The following is a 17,065-nucleotide window of genomic DNA, read 5'->3' as shown; positions in this document are numbered from 1 at the left end:
TTTAAATTTTGGAAATCAGACAAGATTGTCTGGGATTTGCCACCTAACCGCCGACTTAATGTTTAAACCACTCAGCTTTCTAGATTCGTTTTTCTTCCAGGTGACACAGTAATATTCTTGACATTTACTCAATCAGAAACAGAATTTAAACGGAGAATTGTCTTTGATTAGGGATGGGGAATTGGCTTTTTGCTTGTGTAAAGCAACGTATTTTGCCACTGGCCTTATTGTCTTGCTGCTGTTGGGGTCTATTTTGGAAAATTTTAGAGAACCAAGAATTGAAGCTAAGGTGGCCTTCCAGAATTCCAGTGGTATGTTTTAAGACAAAAAATATCCAGTGACAGGATCCCCAGACAGAAAAGGAAGACAGCAAAATTCCTTATCACTTTCTTCTTATTTCAAGGAGCTACCCACCATTTAAATTTTATTTCTTAAAAATAGTAAACTGAAGTTTGCAATATTTCCATTAAAAAAGGGAATTTTTAATATTTTAAAAATGTTTTTAAAAAGTTGAAAAAGAGAGCTTGAACCAGTGCTAAGGAGGCATCTGTGGATCTATTTGGTGCTTTGATGCCCTTGTCTCAGAGATCCTAATTTTATCAGCTGTATTTGTTGTGAATATTATTAAATTTTATCAGGAAGAAGAACACTTCTGTGCAAAATTGATTCCAATAAAATAGAACATCATGAAAACTTACAACTTTTCATTAGAGATTCTTAGCTCTTGTATGTACCGGTTGCTGGGAGACCTTATCCATTAAGCAGCTTTTCAACTTACATAAATTTAAAGGCAGAGAGTAACTCCATAGGAATTACAAAATCCACCCCCTCCATTTTGTCTGAGGCTGATGGGTCCTGTAGTTCAACAATACCTATAGCATAGCAGATGTTCAGCTCAAGAAATTAGGAAGTTATCCAAAGACAATTGGAGGCCGAGTGGTATGCTTACACTGTAGAAAATTAGGAAGCACAGAAATAGTCCACCTTAAGTGGAAAAAAGACAAAGTGGAGTATGGATTTGTAGTATAACACATTGAAGCTTTGTGACCTGGTGGACATAATAAAATTATGCAATGGCCCCTGAAAGCAAAATGTGAGGGCAGGATCCATTGGATGACCGGATGTAGTTGTGTTCTGAGTCCTGGATAAAGGTGAGTAGCGGTATGGTTGCATTTAAAAGATGTCCCCTTTTTGACATTGGGGGACCTGCATTGTGGCTATCACAATGTGTAAAGAGGATGTTCTTAATCATGGCGCTGGCTCATTACTGTGTCTTGGCCCTCTGATATCACTGTCCTTGTCTTTTTTTCTTTTTGTCTCTGCTTCCTATTGTGCTATTGACAAGGAGTTGAGGAGTTAGTCCATTACTTCTGTGATAAAGCGTGGTACAGTACAACTTTAGATTTTTTTCCCCCGACCTCTCCTTTTGTCTCTTCACCGTTGTGCTTTCTGCATGATGCATGCAGACCACATTGTGCATGATCTTGTCTTGTGTTTTTTTTTCCATATATATATATATTTCACTGTGTAAATAGGAAAAGACTGCTCTACAGTTTCTAATGAAATTGAAAACATTTTAGGATGAGAGCGGTGTTAGCGTATGGTAGCCAAACTCAAAAGAATTCTTACAAGCATATTGTTCGACTCACCAATGTGATTCCAAGGTTTTTGAATAACCGTTTATTAATCAAAACCAATGCCACCAGATTCCTTCTAAGTTTATCTTATCATTGATAAGCTTAAATCACATTTTCAGCTCATATGTTTTAAATGTCAGGATTCCGACAGTTACCCCAATTAAATCATGAGCCTTGAGCCACACTCCCAAAACTAAAAAAGATTTATTTGAAGTTAACATTCTAAGTCCAGCATTGACCCGGCATAGCCAACTCTGAGATATGTAATTCACTGTCACCCTTGATCCTGCTTTTCCCCCCCACCCCTCTGGGTATATCATCCAACGAAAAATAATCATAGCCAAGAGTCATCAATCATGCTCTCCAATTAGATTTTTGTGCCGCAGAAGCTTCAGTCATCTAATCAGTCTTTGAAGAAAATACGAATGGAATGTACTTTCGATTCCACACTGCTACCTGCTCTTTGAAATCCCCCCCTTTCTTTCTATTGTCAACTATAAAATTTGTATACAAAATGTTTTATGAGTTGACATTAAACACATTATATACAAACATACACTCCGCTACACAAGTTTTGAAGTAGTTCCCAAGTGAAGTGGTGAATCTGTTTGTTTATAAATTTTTGGTTAGGGAGCATCTTAATGTGGAACCAGTCATCACAGGATATAGCCATGCTAAAGCGTTTTTTTTTAAAAATAATAATAATAGTGCATCTTGAGCAGTGGTAGTATTCAAATAAAGTTGCCACCGGTTCGGTGGGCGTGGCTTGGTGGCTGCACTTTGTGTGCATGCACACACTTTGCGTGCATGCGCATGCCAAACACACACTTTGCGCAGGCGCAGAGGCGTTCTTACTTGCCTCCTGCAAGCCTGCATGATGGTGGTCGCTGCAGCAGCTGCCGCACGGCGCTATTCTGCACCGCGCAAAGCAGCTGCGCTTTGAATTCTGGCCATAAAAGTGAGTATGGTAGCCCGGGCAGGCAGGTGGGCCAACCACAGAGCAGCGAAGAGAACCGGTTTGGTCTCCACTGCTCATCTCCACTACCGTCTCTCCAGAACCGGGCAGAAACGGTTGAATACCACCACTGATCTTGAGAGAGATGGGTAGGTTTCTTTCTGAGAAAACCTGCTTTTTCCCAGTGTCAGTAACAAATGTTCCCCCAAATGCTATCATTATTATACTCTTTTTTTTAAAAAAAAATGATATATGACTTCTTTGGCTGCACCAAAGTTGAACTTTAAACTACAGTAACTCCACTGGAATATTCCAGTGCTCCAAATAGGTCACTTGTGTTTTCTTTCATCCTTACATTAAGGGAAGCCTGGGATTGTCTCCCTGCTACAAAAGCAGAAGGCCTAGACAACCTGCTTGATTCTGACAAATACAGCTTTGATGGAAAAAGAGACATTCTCAGTTTTGGGCTTGTATCTCTTAAATTGTTGAACTCCATCAAATTCTCCCCAAGTATCGATCGATCTCAGACATTGGACAATTTAAAAAAAAAAAAACAAATGAAACAAGCCACAAGTAACTCACAGCTTGCACTCCATTGATATATAGGTAGTCCTTGAGTTAACAATAGCAACTGGGACTGCAATTGCCATAACGAAACAAGGCAATTGTAAAGTTCAATGTCACTTGACAACGACCCTTAGCAACAGCAGTTCTGGCAGCCCTGGTTGCCAACATTAAGCAGGGATCTTGCTTCCGCCTTCTTGCGGCCTCCCCAGTGATTTTGGTCGTGGGAAGCTGGCAGGGAGTATGAGAAACCGTGACGATCACGTGACACCCCCCCAGGCAGGCTGCAATGGCCGGAACTCCAAGGACCAATCATAAGTAAACACTCGTTTAGCATCCTCATAAATTTGTATGGATGCTGAACAGGTGGTCCTAATCCAAGGACCACCTGTGTCAAATAGACCTACATGAGGCTCACGAACATGATCAGAGATGTGCAAAACAATTCAAAGATCCAAAGGGGGCAAACTGCTGCTTTTATTTCTACAGGCCATCCTTTGACTTACGACTACAATTGAGGACAACTTCTCTGCGGTTAAGTTGAGACACTTGTTTACGGGGTTTTTGCCCCATTTTACAACCTCCCTTGGCACAGTTTTTAAGGGAATCACTGCAGTTGATAAGTTAGCAACCCGGTTGTTAAGTGAATCTGGCTTCCTCATCGACTTTGCTTATCCAAAGGTCACAAAGAGGGGATCGCATAACCCTGGGACACAGCAACCGTCATAAATAGGAACCGGTTGCCAAGCATCTGAATTTTGATCACATGATCATGGGGATGCTTCAAAGGTCATCACCCTGAAAAATGGCCAAAAGGCTGATGCTTGGTTGTTCAGGAATTGCCCTGAATTGGATTTATTCCTGTTCATATAATGATTACTGAGCTTCAAAAGGCAAGAACAATTATGATAGAAAAACAGAGACATTTCCTAATGTTGTTCTGACCCAAACCTGGTTCCAAGGAAGCAAACACGAGACAAAGCACAACCTTTTAATGTTTCTTAAGGAATCCCATTCCTTCACGGGTAAAAGGCTGCTTCAAACCAATTAGCTTCAATAAGAAAGAGCCTTGCCAAGCTTTTGCAAGGCTGTCAAGAATACCAGATAAAGTTACTAAGCAATAATTCAAACACAAAGAGTCTCCAAACACCAATTCAGATATTCCTAACGTCCACCAGGCTTGAGTATAAAACTTCTTTGCTTCCTGAAAAGAATTCCGGTTTCTCAGCTGGCTTTTATCTTTTAAGGGAGGGGCCATCACCTTCCAGCCTTACTCCCGAGTCGCCCGTGCTGCTGTAGGTGCTCTTTCCTTCGAGCAGCCCTTCGCGCACACGCACTGGGCACAGGCTCCTTGGGGGCCTCTTCATCACTGCTGCCAGCCTCCACAATATCTGAAGGCAGCACTCCACTCCCTGATGGTCCTGGCCCCATCCCTGCCTCACACGCAGGCCCCTCATCTGAGTCCTCACTCTCCGAGACCTCAGCCATCCGCACCTGCTGCTGGCGAACCACAACAAATGTGATAAATTGTCATTCAGCACCTTCCAACCATTTTATCACATTTGGGCTCAACCAAAACCAGTTTGCTGTTTTCAAGCCATCAGGTTTTGACAAGGGCTTAATTATAAGAAAAGGCTATCTTGCTAATTGTTTAAATTAAGGGTTTTCAGTCAGGAACCATGACTACAAAAGCAAGATACATCAGGTCTATTCTGTGAATTGTTGTGCAGCATTAATGCAGTTGTGCAATAAAGTCTACAAGTCCCCAAGCTGCTTTTTCCAAAAGGCAACTGGACTGTCTTGTTTTTATTTTTTATTTAAACCATTTCACTTCTCATCCAAGAAGCTTCTTCAGTTCTAACTGAAATTAGAACTGAAGAAGCTTCTTGGATGAAAAGCAAAAAGTTTTCAAAGAACAACACCCCCCACCCCCCCACCCCCCCCGGAAGTCCAGTTGCCTTTTGGATAGAACAAGTTTAGGACAACCATGACTGAGACTGAGAATCTCCATAAACATAAAGTGTTCAAAACTATTTGCACAAAATTGGAAAAGTGAAGAGATTCCGACTGAAGAGAATGTGGTTAGGAAAATATTAGAATGTGCAGAAATGAACAGGCTATAACACTGGCAATTAAAGAGAAGGAACAACCGGAACATTATATGATATGGGAATTATTTATCAATGACTGGAGAATAAATATGGAAATTAAAGAAGACTAGCGAAAAGCAGTGAACATGTGAAAAGAATTAAAAATGTTAAGATGGGGAATGTTATAAGAATTGTATATATTTTATATATATCAGTATTAAGGAAGAATAGAGTATTAATACCAAGCAATATGTTTAAACTGTAATGGTTATTGCACAAGATATTTGTACCCAGATGACACACTATTTAAATGGAAGATGGATTGTTTGTATAAAATGAAATAATTTTTTAATATATATATAAAGAAGAAACACATGATTAGAGCAATCCTTCCTTCATTTTCCCAGCCAGTGGAATTCTGGGAGCTGCTCTCACCACCCAACCAGACCATTCCCAGTCGAGTTAGAGTAGAAGACAGAAACTTTGAATGAGGTGATGCAGAGGGTAATTTCAAGCGTTGACACAACTGTCATGCCGCCATCAGAATTGACAGTTCTTGTCTTCAACCCAACCGGGAAGGTCTCTATGTGCTCCCTGGCTATTTTTGACCAGGGTTGTGAAGATCACTGGATTAAAATAGTGTCTGGAGATTCTGCCGTCACAAGAAGAAGCTGCACGTTTCTGCATTTGGGACAGTAATTTGACCCGTTAAGCATTTGCTGAAGGAAGTGAGTTCCTTCCTGGCCCAAAACAGGATCTGCTTTAACAGACGGGAGCTGAAAACCAGATGGGAACTTTTCCACCATACCCAGAAAGCAAGATTTCCTTTTCTTGTCTATATAAACTTGCAGTAACTTCTTTCAAACGCTAGAGAAGTTGAAAGTGACTCATAGTAGTAATTTAATCAAGGAGGAGTTGGAAAATTTGAGCCTATATTTTCCGTATTTCCCCCTCCATTGCTTTCAGAACTGGGTGAGTGGGAAATAACTTAGGGGTTCTCCTCCTTATACAGAGCCTTTTATCTGTTTATTTCCTTCTTTTCCTCCGCTGTCCTGTCACCGACCTGATTAGACACACTATCCATTAGGAGAAAATTGATCCGGTTATGTTTTTTCCCTTATTTAATTCTCCCTCCAAGATAAACTCTTTATAAATGTGAGTCAACTAGTTTTGTCTCTGGCTTCCTCTCTTTCGAGGAGAAATGTTTTGTAGATCAAGTAGAAGAGAGAGGAAAAAATTCTAAATAGATTTTAATTGGATCAATCTGTGAAACTTGAGTGCAAACCTATCCATTTGTATTTAGAAATGAAGGCTGCTTAATTTAACAACTTGGGTTTAAATTATTGCACTTGATGTTGGACCTGTCAAAATTTTGCATCTGGCCTTTCCTCCCTCTTCTCCCAAAATTAGATTTTACTAGGCAAAAGGCAGTTCTAACATTTTCGGGGCTTACAATTCCTTTCGATCAGAGGTCACCTCACATTGATAACTAGTTTAGTTTTATTTTAGTTGCATTAGGCACACTTTTTCCTAAGCAGAAGAGATTCTTTAGGAGCAGAACTCTATCTGTGGATCTTAACTCACATATTTGTGTAAGAGCACAAGTAATTAGGCATACGTTTTTGTTTTTCAACATAAACAAACATAACATAACATTTATTTTGTAGCATTTTTATGCATTTTCGGGAATTGGTGATACAGCGAGGTTTGCTGTAGTCAAAGTGTTTTATTCTGTCCCATTTACTGTTAAATATTAATATATAATGTTCTTCCTTGTACCGATCAAATTCCATGTTGTCACCACTCAGTGGTGGCGATATTTTATTAAAGAGTAAGGTAGACTTCAGTAAATGTATATATATGGTAAGAAAGGATCTTCTGTAGAAAAATCATTTTTTAATTTGTGTGTAATGCTGCCTGGTCCATGGTGAGATAAAGGGGTTGAACAATTATTTTATTATCTTCCATTGGATAACTCTTAAAATCCTGAAATGGAAGAGAACACTTTTTATATCAGCAAAAAAATAATGCCTTCCAAAGTGTTTAGGGCTTGATACAAGCAGGGGCGTTGTGTGGGACTACTGTATGTTGAGGACAGTTTGCATTTGTGTTGTGTTGTATGTTTTCTGTCTGCAAATCATGCTGGTCTGTATTTGCCATCTGCAACAGTTGCATGTCTTCTAACATCACATCTCTGCAGGTGGGTACATAATACATAGAAAACCTCTGTTAAAGTCAAGCCACATGCACTGTGCTAAAATGAGACTAAAATACAGGGAATATGTTATGTAGCTTACTGTCCATTTTTATCTTGTGATAACTGAGATCTCAGACCTGTACCCTATTTACTCATTCACCAAGTTATGGAATTTTTCCTTACGTTTATTATTGTGTCTGAAAGATAAGGATCATGAAACGGAACGACTGTAGTAATCCCAGGTTGCATACTGTGCATTAAAACAGCTTATTAACCCAGCCTAGATAACCTCCTACCTAAGCCTTGCATTCATTAACAGCTGAAGAACCCAAAGACTTTGAAATACATTATGAAGATTTCAAAGTCAGATTAATCTAATAAATCAAATAATAGCCTTTAGCCAATGGATCTTAGGAAGACGGTGTTCATGTGGTTAAATTTGCTCATACAGTATTTAATTGTGACAGTTACGTCTGCTATTGTGGCAAAAAAAAAAAATAGGAATAGGCTAATTTTTCTGCTCTAATGCAGGGATCTCCAACCTTGGTAGCTTTAAGACTTTAAAGTTCAAGCACGGCTGGCTGTGGAATTCTGGGAGTTCAAATCCACAAGTCTTAAAATTGCCAAGTTGGAGATCCCTGCGTAATGGATGAAATATTTGGAGAAGTTGCCCAATTCATCTAAACCAGTAAAGACCCTGTCAAATGAAGACAATCGCCTCATTTTCTGACTGTTGTTTACTGGTACAATTGCTGCATTGCTCCTCAACTATGGAGGATATTTGCCTTGGGAGTTGCCTTTCACTTCAGGAAAAGAATTTTAACTGCATTTAGGAAAAGAGTCCAGTTCCTCCTTTTTACCCACCCTTTTCCAGTTGGAAGACTAGTTGATTTTAACCGTTTTCAGCTGATATTATTTCATGTTTTAGTATCAGTCTCCCTGAATGACCTCTAGACTAGAAGGCAAAAATGCAGGTGATAAAGGAACACTAATAAGAGTCCAGTTGAGTGTTGGCATTTTATAAATTGCATACAGATCTAAATATAAGAATGGATTTTGACTGCAATAGTTTATTCCTTTGTTGCCCTTGCAGAGGCATGGAAAATGTCGGTTCCGTTGCCCTTTGCTCTTTAGCTTTAAAGACAGAAGTTAATTTTGAAGCAGATACCAGTAAGGTTCCCATTCTTCCTTATCCTAATCTGTTGGCCTGAAATGTTTCCTCTATAGCCTCAAGTACTACAGCCTTCCAGCCACCTTCCCCATTCCGCAGACTTCAGCCAGGGAAAACTAGCAAAAGCATCATCCACCGTGGCTCGCAGTGAACCCCCTCCTCAGGACCAACCTGTTGGCCACGAAGACGACAATGCTGCCCTCGGCTCCGGCACGGACAGCGGGCGTGAACCAAGCACTTTAAACACACAGCGGAACGAGGACAGCTCCCTGGCGAACGCACATTCCATCAAGAACGAAGCGGTCAGAGAAAAAGCAAAAGACGTAGCCAGTCGGAAATCGAAGGCCTTGCAACCCCTTGGACCCTCGGCCAAGTTGAACGGGCAGGACGGGCAGGCCAAGCTAGCTCTCAAAAGTCACAGCTCCAGGCCAAACCAGGCTTTGCCACCAAAGATGTCGAGAGCTCTCCGAGCCCCGAAGCAGACCGTGCCAGTGCCTCCTCCTCCTCCAGCAACCTCTTCGAGAGACTCCCTTGTGCCTCCACTGAGCGGCCAGGCGCAACCCCTGTCGGAGTCCAACCTCTGCCTTCCAAGCAGCAGAAGCCAGAGGGCCTCCAAACTTCGCCCTCCAGCCATTTCCTTCCGCCCCAAGCCGAGGACAATCCCCCAAACCATCGTAGCTCCTGAGCAGCAGAGGTTTCAGGCTAGCACCTCGAAGCCCCTGACGCCAGCGAAAGATGCCCCCCAGAACCGAGACCCAGCCCTTCGCCCCGGGGAGGGCCTGACGTTGCATCGTCACTCCCGACTCCCTAAACCAAAGACGTAGCCCAAGCGGGACTCTCTCCAATGTCATTGCCGCGGTCCTGTCCCATGACCCTGCTTGCCCACGCCTTTCCTGGCCAGGAGGCCCCAGGGAGAGCCGTGAGGCGCCAAATGCTGCACGTCTCCCGAGTAGGCTTCTTCTTATCATCTCAGTTTTTACCCTCTTTAAAAGCGTGCATTGCTCCTTCAAGCCTCGATCTGCATGAGCCTGTGACCTCTCCTGAGGGCACCAGTGGTCTTCCCCTGCCCAGGAAGTTGCTGACGGAAATTGTATCCTTTGGATGTCTCCCCCCCACCCCTTTCAAAGAATAGACGACTGAGGCCTACCTTCTGGTTCTGGGAATTAATTATAAGCGATGGACAAATGATACTTGCTGATCTCTCTCTCTCTCTTTTTTTTTTTTGGTTGTGTAGGTTTCTTCTTTCCATGTTGCTCTTCAGCCATAAGTCTGTCTCTGTATCTCAAGAGGCCTATGCAAATCGTCTCTATTTATAACCCTCAAACTTTGTAAAAGATGTATATTTAATATTTAATGGAGGTTGTATGTTTTCGCAAGAAAGATCCCAACTTGTTCTCTGTGTTTTTGGGGTCCATATTCACAAGTGGCCACAAGTTTTCACAGGGTGAAATGGATATATTTATATTTAAATTCTTACCCGTTCCTTGTAGATAAGCTGTAGAATATATAAATGTTTAATCAGTTATCATGGCGTAACTGAAAAACTGTATTTAATATATATCCCAGACTTTGGATTATACCAACGGTTGTCAAATGGCTTTGTGATGTGACTCTGGAAATGATGAGTCCATGACCGCCAGCTTGTAAATTTTCATTTCAAGGCTTCCTTAATGATAACACTATTTATTGAGTTCTGTTACAACTAAAAATCTCAAAGAAGCCAATTTGGAATGTTTGCACAAAATTTTGCCATATGTGTAGGGATTCAAAAATTATTTTTCATAATAAAGCTTACGTTTTTTAAAACCCTATTTTTAAAATGCAAATGCATTTATGTACGCGCACACATACTTGGGGAAACCTTGGGAAGTCATAAAAGAACAAAAATGTTTTAAACTTTATCGAAATGATAGAAAGTCACTGGAGACAGAGAAATTCTGTCAGACATAGGCCATCAATGGAAGGAAGGCTTAACGAGAACCACAGAAACAAATGTTGTATATGTGGTTCAATTGTCTTAAAATCTTATTCCAGTATCAATCTGAGAACACTTGTTTGAAATGGCATTAAAAAAAACACTTAAAAGTGTTAAATAAAACTTGAAAAATACACCACAGCATTCATTTTGAGCTCTGCTGACTATTACTTATAGAGTGCTTCTTATAGAAAAACACATCCTTTAAAAAAAAAAAATCAAAATAACCTTCCCAAACCTGGCACACTCCAAATATATCAGGCTAAATCTTCATCGTCCTCAAATAATCTGGCTTGTGCATATGCCAGCTAGGAACTGTGGCCTATTTGGAGGGCACCAGATAGGCTAAATTAAGCCAGGGAAAAGTAGCTTTGGTTTTCTTAAGAAGGATAAGTAAGAAATACATGGAGCCAACTTAAGTTTATCATCAAAAGACTGACCCAAGAACCATTAGCTGGGTTTGTGTCGCTTGTAAACCTTGACGGTATGCAGTGAAGTGTTCTTGATGTTGTTGGCCGGAAAATGCTTTCTTGGGTGGGTGGGTAAGGAACGGTTTCTTCAAGTGGCAGACATGCTCTAAGCTTCAGTTGCCCCCTTTTTTGTGATGGTGGTTGAAGGAGGACTGTGTTTAAAACAGGCAGGGTTTTTTTTGTTTGTTGTAACATTAGCTCCATGAACCTCAACGAGGATCACAACCTTGTTTAATCCAGGCCGACCAGCACATCGGTCCAGGTAGTTGCGGCTGAACCCTTGGCCGATCAGTCTGGCACTGTGTGTGTGTGTGTATCAGACGCAGCCTGTCCAGTGAGCCGTTGTCCAAGCAGGCCGACTGATCCAATGGGACCCAAGGGTCTGCCTACTTTCAACACTATAAATATGATGGGATCCTATGTAATCGCACAAACACCGGCTGTCCAGAGGGGGATCAAAAATAAAAATTAAAAATCTACAACCACCGCCTTGCTCTTTTTGACACCTTCTGGATACCGATGATCAAGCTATGTCTCCCCCGCTCCCCTAATATCTAACCCCATCTTCTTGTCCCTGTCAAGATGTGAATGTACCATGTCAACAGAAGACACCTAACCACTAAGGATACCTGTAGAGTTAGACAGATGAAAAACAGTGGAGAGAGAGAGGGGAGAGCGAGAGAGAGTCGTCCCACACTTCTCAATGGCAAGTAATAACTGTAATCTGTCTTACAAAAGCACAACTGCATCAGGCTGAACTACGTCTGTACCATGGTATGCATTTAGGGGGGCCTTCAACTAGCGTTCTTAAATTCATGCTCCTGGCATTAACCTTAAGCACTTCATTGCGAAGTGCCAGCCTTAGAGGTAGCCTGTTTGCTTCAGGAAGATACAGCTCTTGGAGGGGGGAATTCCTTTCCCAAGATAACACTAGCCTTTTGCTCCCAATTTCATTGTCAGGCTGGCCATGGCGTGAGAAGCAAGCTGATGGTAGCAGATGGCAGCGTGTAAGGTTGGCACTCAACATGTAGACTCTGTCTTGAGGCAACTTCCCTCACCCAGAGAGGGTTGACTGAGCTGCCCTGAGTCGTAATTTTTGGGCATTACGATCGGGCAAAGCGAAGGTGGGGCCTGGTGGGTTTTTAAGCATTGTTTGTGAGTCTCCCTTCTACAACTGAGAGGGCCATCCCTTTTGAATGCAGTTGTGTCAGAGAAAGTCCTTGTGTATGTTTAGGGCCGAGGTCTCCAAACTTGGCAACTTTTAAGACTTGTGGACTTCAATTCAATTCAACCTGGGAGTTGAGGTCCACAAGCCTTAAAGTTTGGGGCCCTCTGGTTTAGTATATGATTTGAAGGCTCATTCAAGCGGGTAGGAGTCTCAGATAGGCAGCCAGATTCACAGTGGCCTTAATGATTTCTTTAATTTCTTTGAATTATTGCTTTTTGTTAACATGCATTGTGTCCATTGGATTCTGCTGCAATAATTCCCAAGGTATTAAACCACTGCAATGTGTATCATGAAGTGGAAATGGAACAAAACAGATTTGCACTTGAGGAGCGTGGAGTTGTGCCTAAATTTAAAGGTCCACGGCTGAAGTAGTGAAATAGTTTTTCACTACATATTAATGTTCATGTTTCAGGGTTGTTGTTTTTTTTTAAACATAAGCTTTCAGCCCCTGAAACGCTTCTCCGCCTCTTCACTATCCCAAAGTATTCCTGGAGCTGTGGCTTGCATGCCTACGCAACCTGGTCTTGCAAAGCTTTTTTTGTCTTGTTAAGCGTCTTCTTTCTGAACGTCCACTTTCTTCATGCTGTAACTTCAAAAAGAGAAAATTCCTAAGACGTTTGTCAAAACTGAGGCTTGCCTTTAGAATGGCTTGATTTGATTATTTTTTTATAGTCAGCAATAAATGCCATCTGCCTTGTGCAAACAAGGAGCATTACATATTTCAAGAATCCAGGAATAGGGAGTTGCAAACCGTCCACGCTGCTAAGCCTTTTGTGTGATGGTGCATTAAGCATCCTAAGGTTTGATTCCCTTCCCTCTCTTTTTTGGCATTTTTACTTTGGGTAGACTTTCCTGCTACCACCAGAAGCATCCTGGAACCAGACTGACAATTCCATTTGGTCTCCCCGTTATCTGATAGTAGCGGTTCTCCAAATGCAACAGACCTGGTCCAGTTGAAGTGTAGCCCCGTTGGAAGACAACGCCCCTAAATTTAAACTTGTCCTTGGCTTTGGCTGGTTCAGCCTCTGTGGGATTATCGTGTCAGTGAGTAGTGCCTTTGTTGAAACGCAATCATGGTTAGAGGAGTTGAGCTGGGTCTTTCAGAAGCTTAAGTTTAACGTTGATCAACTGCTGTGGTAAAGCTGCTCACTGCCTGTGTGATTCTCAAAAGCACCATGATTAATCAAGATTAACTGCAGCCTTAGTCTTTGTACTAAATCAGTACTAGCTGCAAAATACTCTTTAACAATGTAGTCTCTTGCCTAAAGGGGAAAAAGAAAAAGTAAAAAAGAGAGAAATACTGTATACTGGAACCTGCTTGTAAAGATAATTTAAAAAGCCTGTATGTAAAGACTTTCCTCAGTGTTGCTTTATTGAATAAACTTCCTAATTCGAGTGGTTTTTATTTGTGTGTGTGCTCGCTGTCACTGGTTGTGTTGGGGGGGGTGTTTGCTGGGCAATCAAAGAGAAACTTGAAATGAATGTATTTTGAATGGATCTTCTGCCACCTAGTGTGCTCAGTGGAAATTACTCTTAAAAGGAGATAAATTTCAAATCCAGGGGAATTTAGCTTATTCTCAAGAGATTGATTCTATCTTTTACATACCAAGGGTGTCCAACGCTTGTGGACTTCAAATCCCAGAATCTGGGAGTTGAAGTCCACAGACCTTAAAGTTGCCAAGATTTGACACCCGTTTTTGTTAACTCTTAATTCTTGCAGTATCCAAAACAAAACAAAACCTCTGTTTCTGGTGACTGACCCAGATTGGATCCTGCAAGATTACCCCGGGACACGTATATTTGCCTTCATTTGTGTCTCAATTGTCCTCTTGGTCTAAATGCCTACTGCTGCTGCTTCTTGTGCCAATCCGTCATCGGACATTGGCGATCCTACTTTTATCAACAGCCGCACGACAAAGTGCTGCTGAGTTTTGTCCCTGAGATTTTGAAGCCCTGATGTTCTTCTGCCTGGAATCTTCCATCTTTCCTTGGAGGATTAAGTGAAGTACGCCACATTTTTCTAGGTGACGCATCACATGTCCAAAATAGTCTTAACTCTATGGTTTTGATTATTTCCCTTGGCTTCCCAGGCGGCTTATCCAGTGGTGGGATTCAGAGTTTTTTTTTTAACCACTGGTTAGGTGTCTTGGTGACTCGCTTTGTGTGCAGGCACACACTTTGGGTGGAAAATGCGCGCTTTGCGCAGGCGCAGAGGCGTTCCAACTCGCCTGCTGCAAGTCTGCACTCTCCCGGTTGGTTCAGCAGCTGCCATGTAGCACTCTGATGTGCTGCGCAAAGCAGCTGCGCTTCAAAAGCAGAGGATAAAGGTGAGTATAGGAGCCCAGGTGGGCCCAACTGGTTCTCGGCGGTGAGAACCAGTTCAATCTCCGCTGCTCATCGGCACTACTGGCTCAGCAGAACAGGGCCGAACCGGTAGAATACCACCGCTGGGCTTATCCCAGGTAGCCTATTTGCTAACTCTAATCCTACTGGCTATATTCCAAATTATATCCCAATCATTTTCTATATCTTCCTTTACTTTATTGTCATTGCATTTCGTACAATGAAATCAAACACCTTCTTCATTGCACATCCTAAGTAATACCTGAAATGTGTGTTTGCCCTCTTGGCTCTCAGCCTCTTTATGAAGGGTTTTCACAGCACACCTGTTGGAGCAGAAATAACATGAGTTGAAAAGATGTAGCACACACCAACAGCTCTTCTGCTCAAAGGCTGCTGTGACTTTGCCTCCTGGAGCTTTCAGGAACCCTGCTTGGTAATGTTCTCAGCAGAAAGAAGTCTTTCCTCCAAAGACAAGGGTCTTCAAACTTGACAGCTTTAAGACTTGTGGGCTTCAACTCCCAGAGTTCCTGAGCTAACATGACTGGAAGAGGAATTCTGGGAGTTGAAGTCCACAAGTCTTAAAGCTGTCAAGTTTGAAGGCCCCTGTCCAAATACATTCAAGGCCAGCCTGCTATTAGCTCCTGCACCCAGGTTCAACAGTTGAGTGAGGCTACCATCTGTGGAGACATCTATAGTGCTGTTACGCTATCCCCCTCCCCCCCCAAAAAAAAACCCCTAAAGGCCTAGCCATATGCAAGCCCAGAGGTCTCCAAATTTGTCAATTTGAAGACTTGTGGACTTCAACTCTCAGAATTCCTGGGCTAACATGATAGGAGGAGGAATTCTGGGAGTTGAAGTCCACAAGTCTTAAAGCTGTCAAGTTTGGAGACCTCTGGGCTTGCCTATGCTTCTCTGATATAGCCTAAGGGTGAAACTGTTCCCATCCCAAGCTGAATCTCAGAATGGCTCTGATCTAATCATCAGATAACCCAGTCAAGGTATTGGTAACTCAGACAAACAACAGCCAGATCAAGGAACCATCAAGAACCCTCCCAGCAACGCTGATGGGGATAGCCACTATAAACAGCAAAAACCCGGACCCTTCTAGTACTGATGTTGCCTAGTTGGGTCATGAAATGTCTGCAAGAAAATTGCCAAGTTCGGAGAGCATCAAGGACCCCACTAATCACCCCTATTTTAATCTTGTACCTCTTAATTCAGAGTGAATCTGGGCTTACATGGTTTAATGATTTATAATATTCTTTCCATCTTTTTTTACCAAATCACCAAATAGGCTGTGCGCCAGGGTAGGTAGATCAAAAGACAATCTTGAGAAAACGGGGCTTCCCTATAGAACAGGGGTGTCAAACTGGCAGCCTGCGGGCCAGATGTGTCATGCGCAGGCCACGCTTACCCCAGCTCAGCGAAAGGAAAAAATGTTGCAAAAGTCACATGATGGCAACGTGACACCGCAAGTTTGATACCTGTGCTATAGAAGATACTGTGTGAATGTGGAGGAGAACAATCCATCTCATGGCGTATACAATATCCCGCAACCTATTCAGTTATGCTGGCAACAGAAAATGCCAGTGACATGGCCCAATACTGGGTGAATTTAGAATGGAATGGAATGGAATGGTATGGAATGGAATGGAATGGAATGGAATAGAATAGAATAGAATAGAATAGAATAGAATAGAATAGAATAGAATAGAATAGAATAGAATAGAATAGAAAATAATATAATTGAATGGAAACAGAAACAGAACAGAATAGCTGGAAGGGACCTTGGAGGTCTTCTAGTCTAGCCCCCTGCTTCAAGCGGGAGAACCTATATTATTTTAGATAAATGACTGTCTATTTTTTTTCATATAGTTTTTATCCTATTCTACATATTTTTACACCTGCTGTATTTCTATGTCCTATGTTATACCTATTTTATTCACTCAGTGTTGAATGTGATATGTCTCATTTGTAGGTGCTTCTGACACCAATTAAAAAAAACCCAATTACCAAAAGCTAGGGAAGCACCTTTTTCCATGCTGTGGCAGGTTCCGATTGTTGGCAAAGGTATCTCCATTTAGGTCGATCCAGGACGTCTTCAGGGTGACACTCCATATTTCCTGTCCTCCTTGATGCGGTCCATCCACCCTTTCTTGGTCTGCCATGGGTTGCCTGCCATATAAGTATGAAGTCTTGAAAACTTTGTATTTCAAAATGAATCCTTTATTGAAGAGGAGTAAAGCAGGTCAAAATTGAAAGCAGGATCTGAGGCCCCTCAGGCCATGCAACTATGATAAAAGGCGTTAGAAACCCCTCCTAACAGTGTGACGTAGATTCTGCCAATCCACAGGTGTGAAGATGTTATTTTACCAGCGCTTCTGGGAAAGCAGATAAAGGAAGATTCCCAGGTGTGATAAAAATCAACCATTCTG

General features: G+C 42.0%; 1 protein-coding gene across 6 annotated transcripts in view; it reads left to right on the top strand.

Moving 5' to 3' along the window:
* Positions 1 to 13,682, top strand: part of CCSER2 (coiled-coil serine rich protein 2) — a 48,950-nt gene extending 35,268 nt beyond the window's left edge. For 2 of the 6 annotated variants that reach the window (XM_087932236.1, XM_087932235.1), the window contains exons 11-13: positions 1,346 to 1,385; positions 7,416 to 7,446; positions 8,671 to 13,682. In XM_087932236.1, coding sequence (XP_087788362.1) covers positions 1,346 to 1,385; positions 7,416 to 7,446; positions 8,671 to 9,438 — 839 coding nt within the window. In that variant the 3' untranslated portion in view covers positions 9,439 to 13,682. The remainder of the gene's footprint in view (positions 1 to 1,345; positions 1,386 to 7,415; positions 7,447 to 8,670) is intronic. The other 4 variants (XM_026710996.2, XM_087932238.1, XM_087932237.1 and 1 more) reach the window with 3 other exon arrangements.
* Positions 13,683 to 17,065: the final 3,383 nt, after the last annotated feature.

Source organism: Pseudonaja textilis, chromosome 4, assembly GCF_049901715.1.
Source record: "Pseudonaja textilis isolate UNSWEBS1 chromosome 4, rPseTex1.2, whole genome shotgun sequence".
In the NCBI taxonomy this organism is placed as follows: domain Eukaryota; kingdom Metazoa; phylum Chordata; class Lepidosauria; order Squamata; family Elapidae; genus Pseudonaja; species Pseudonaja textilis.
The sequence above is the reverse complement of the archived record's forward strand: the minus strand, read 5'-3'. Positions and strand labels throughout refer to the sequence as shown.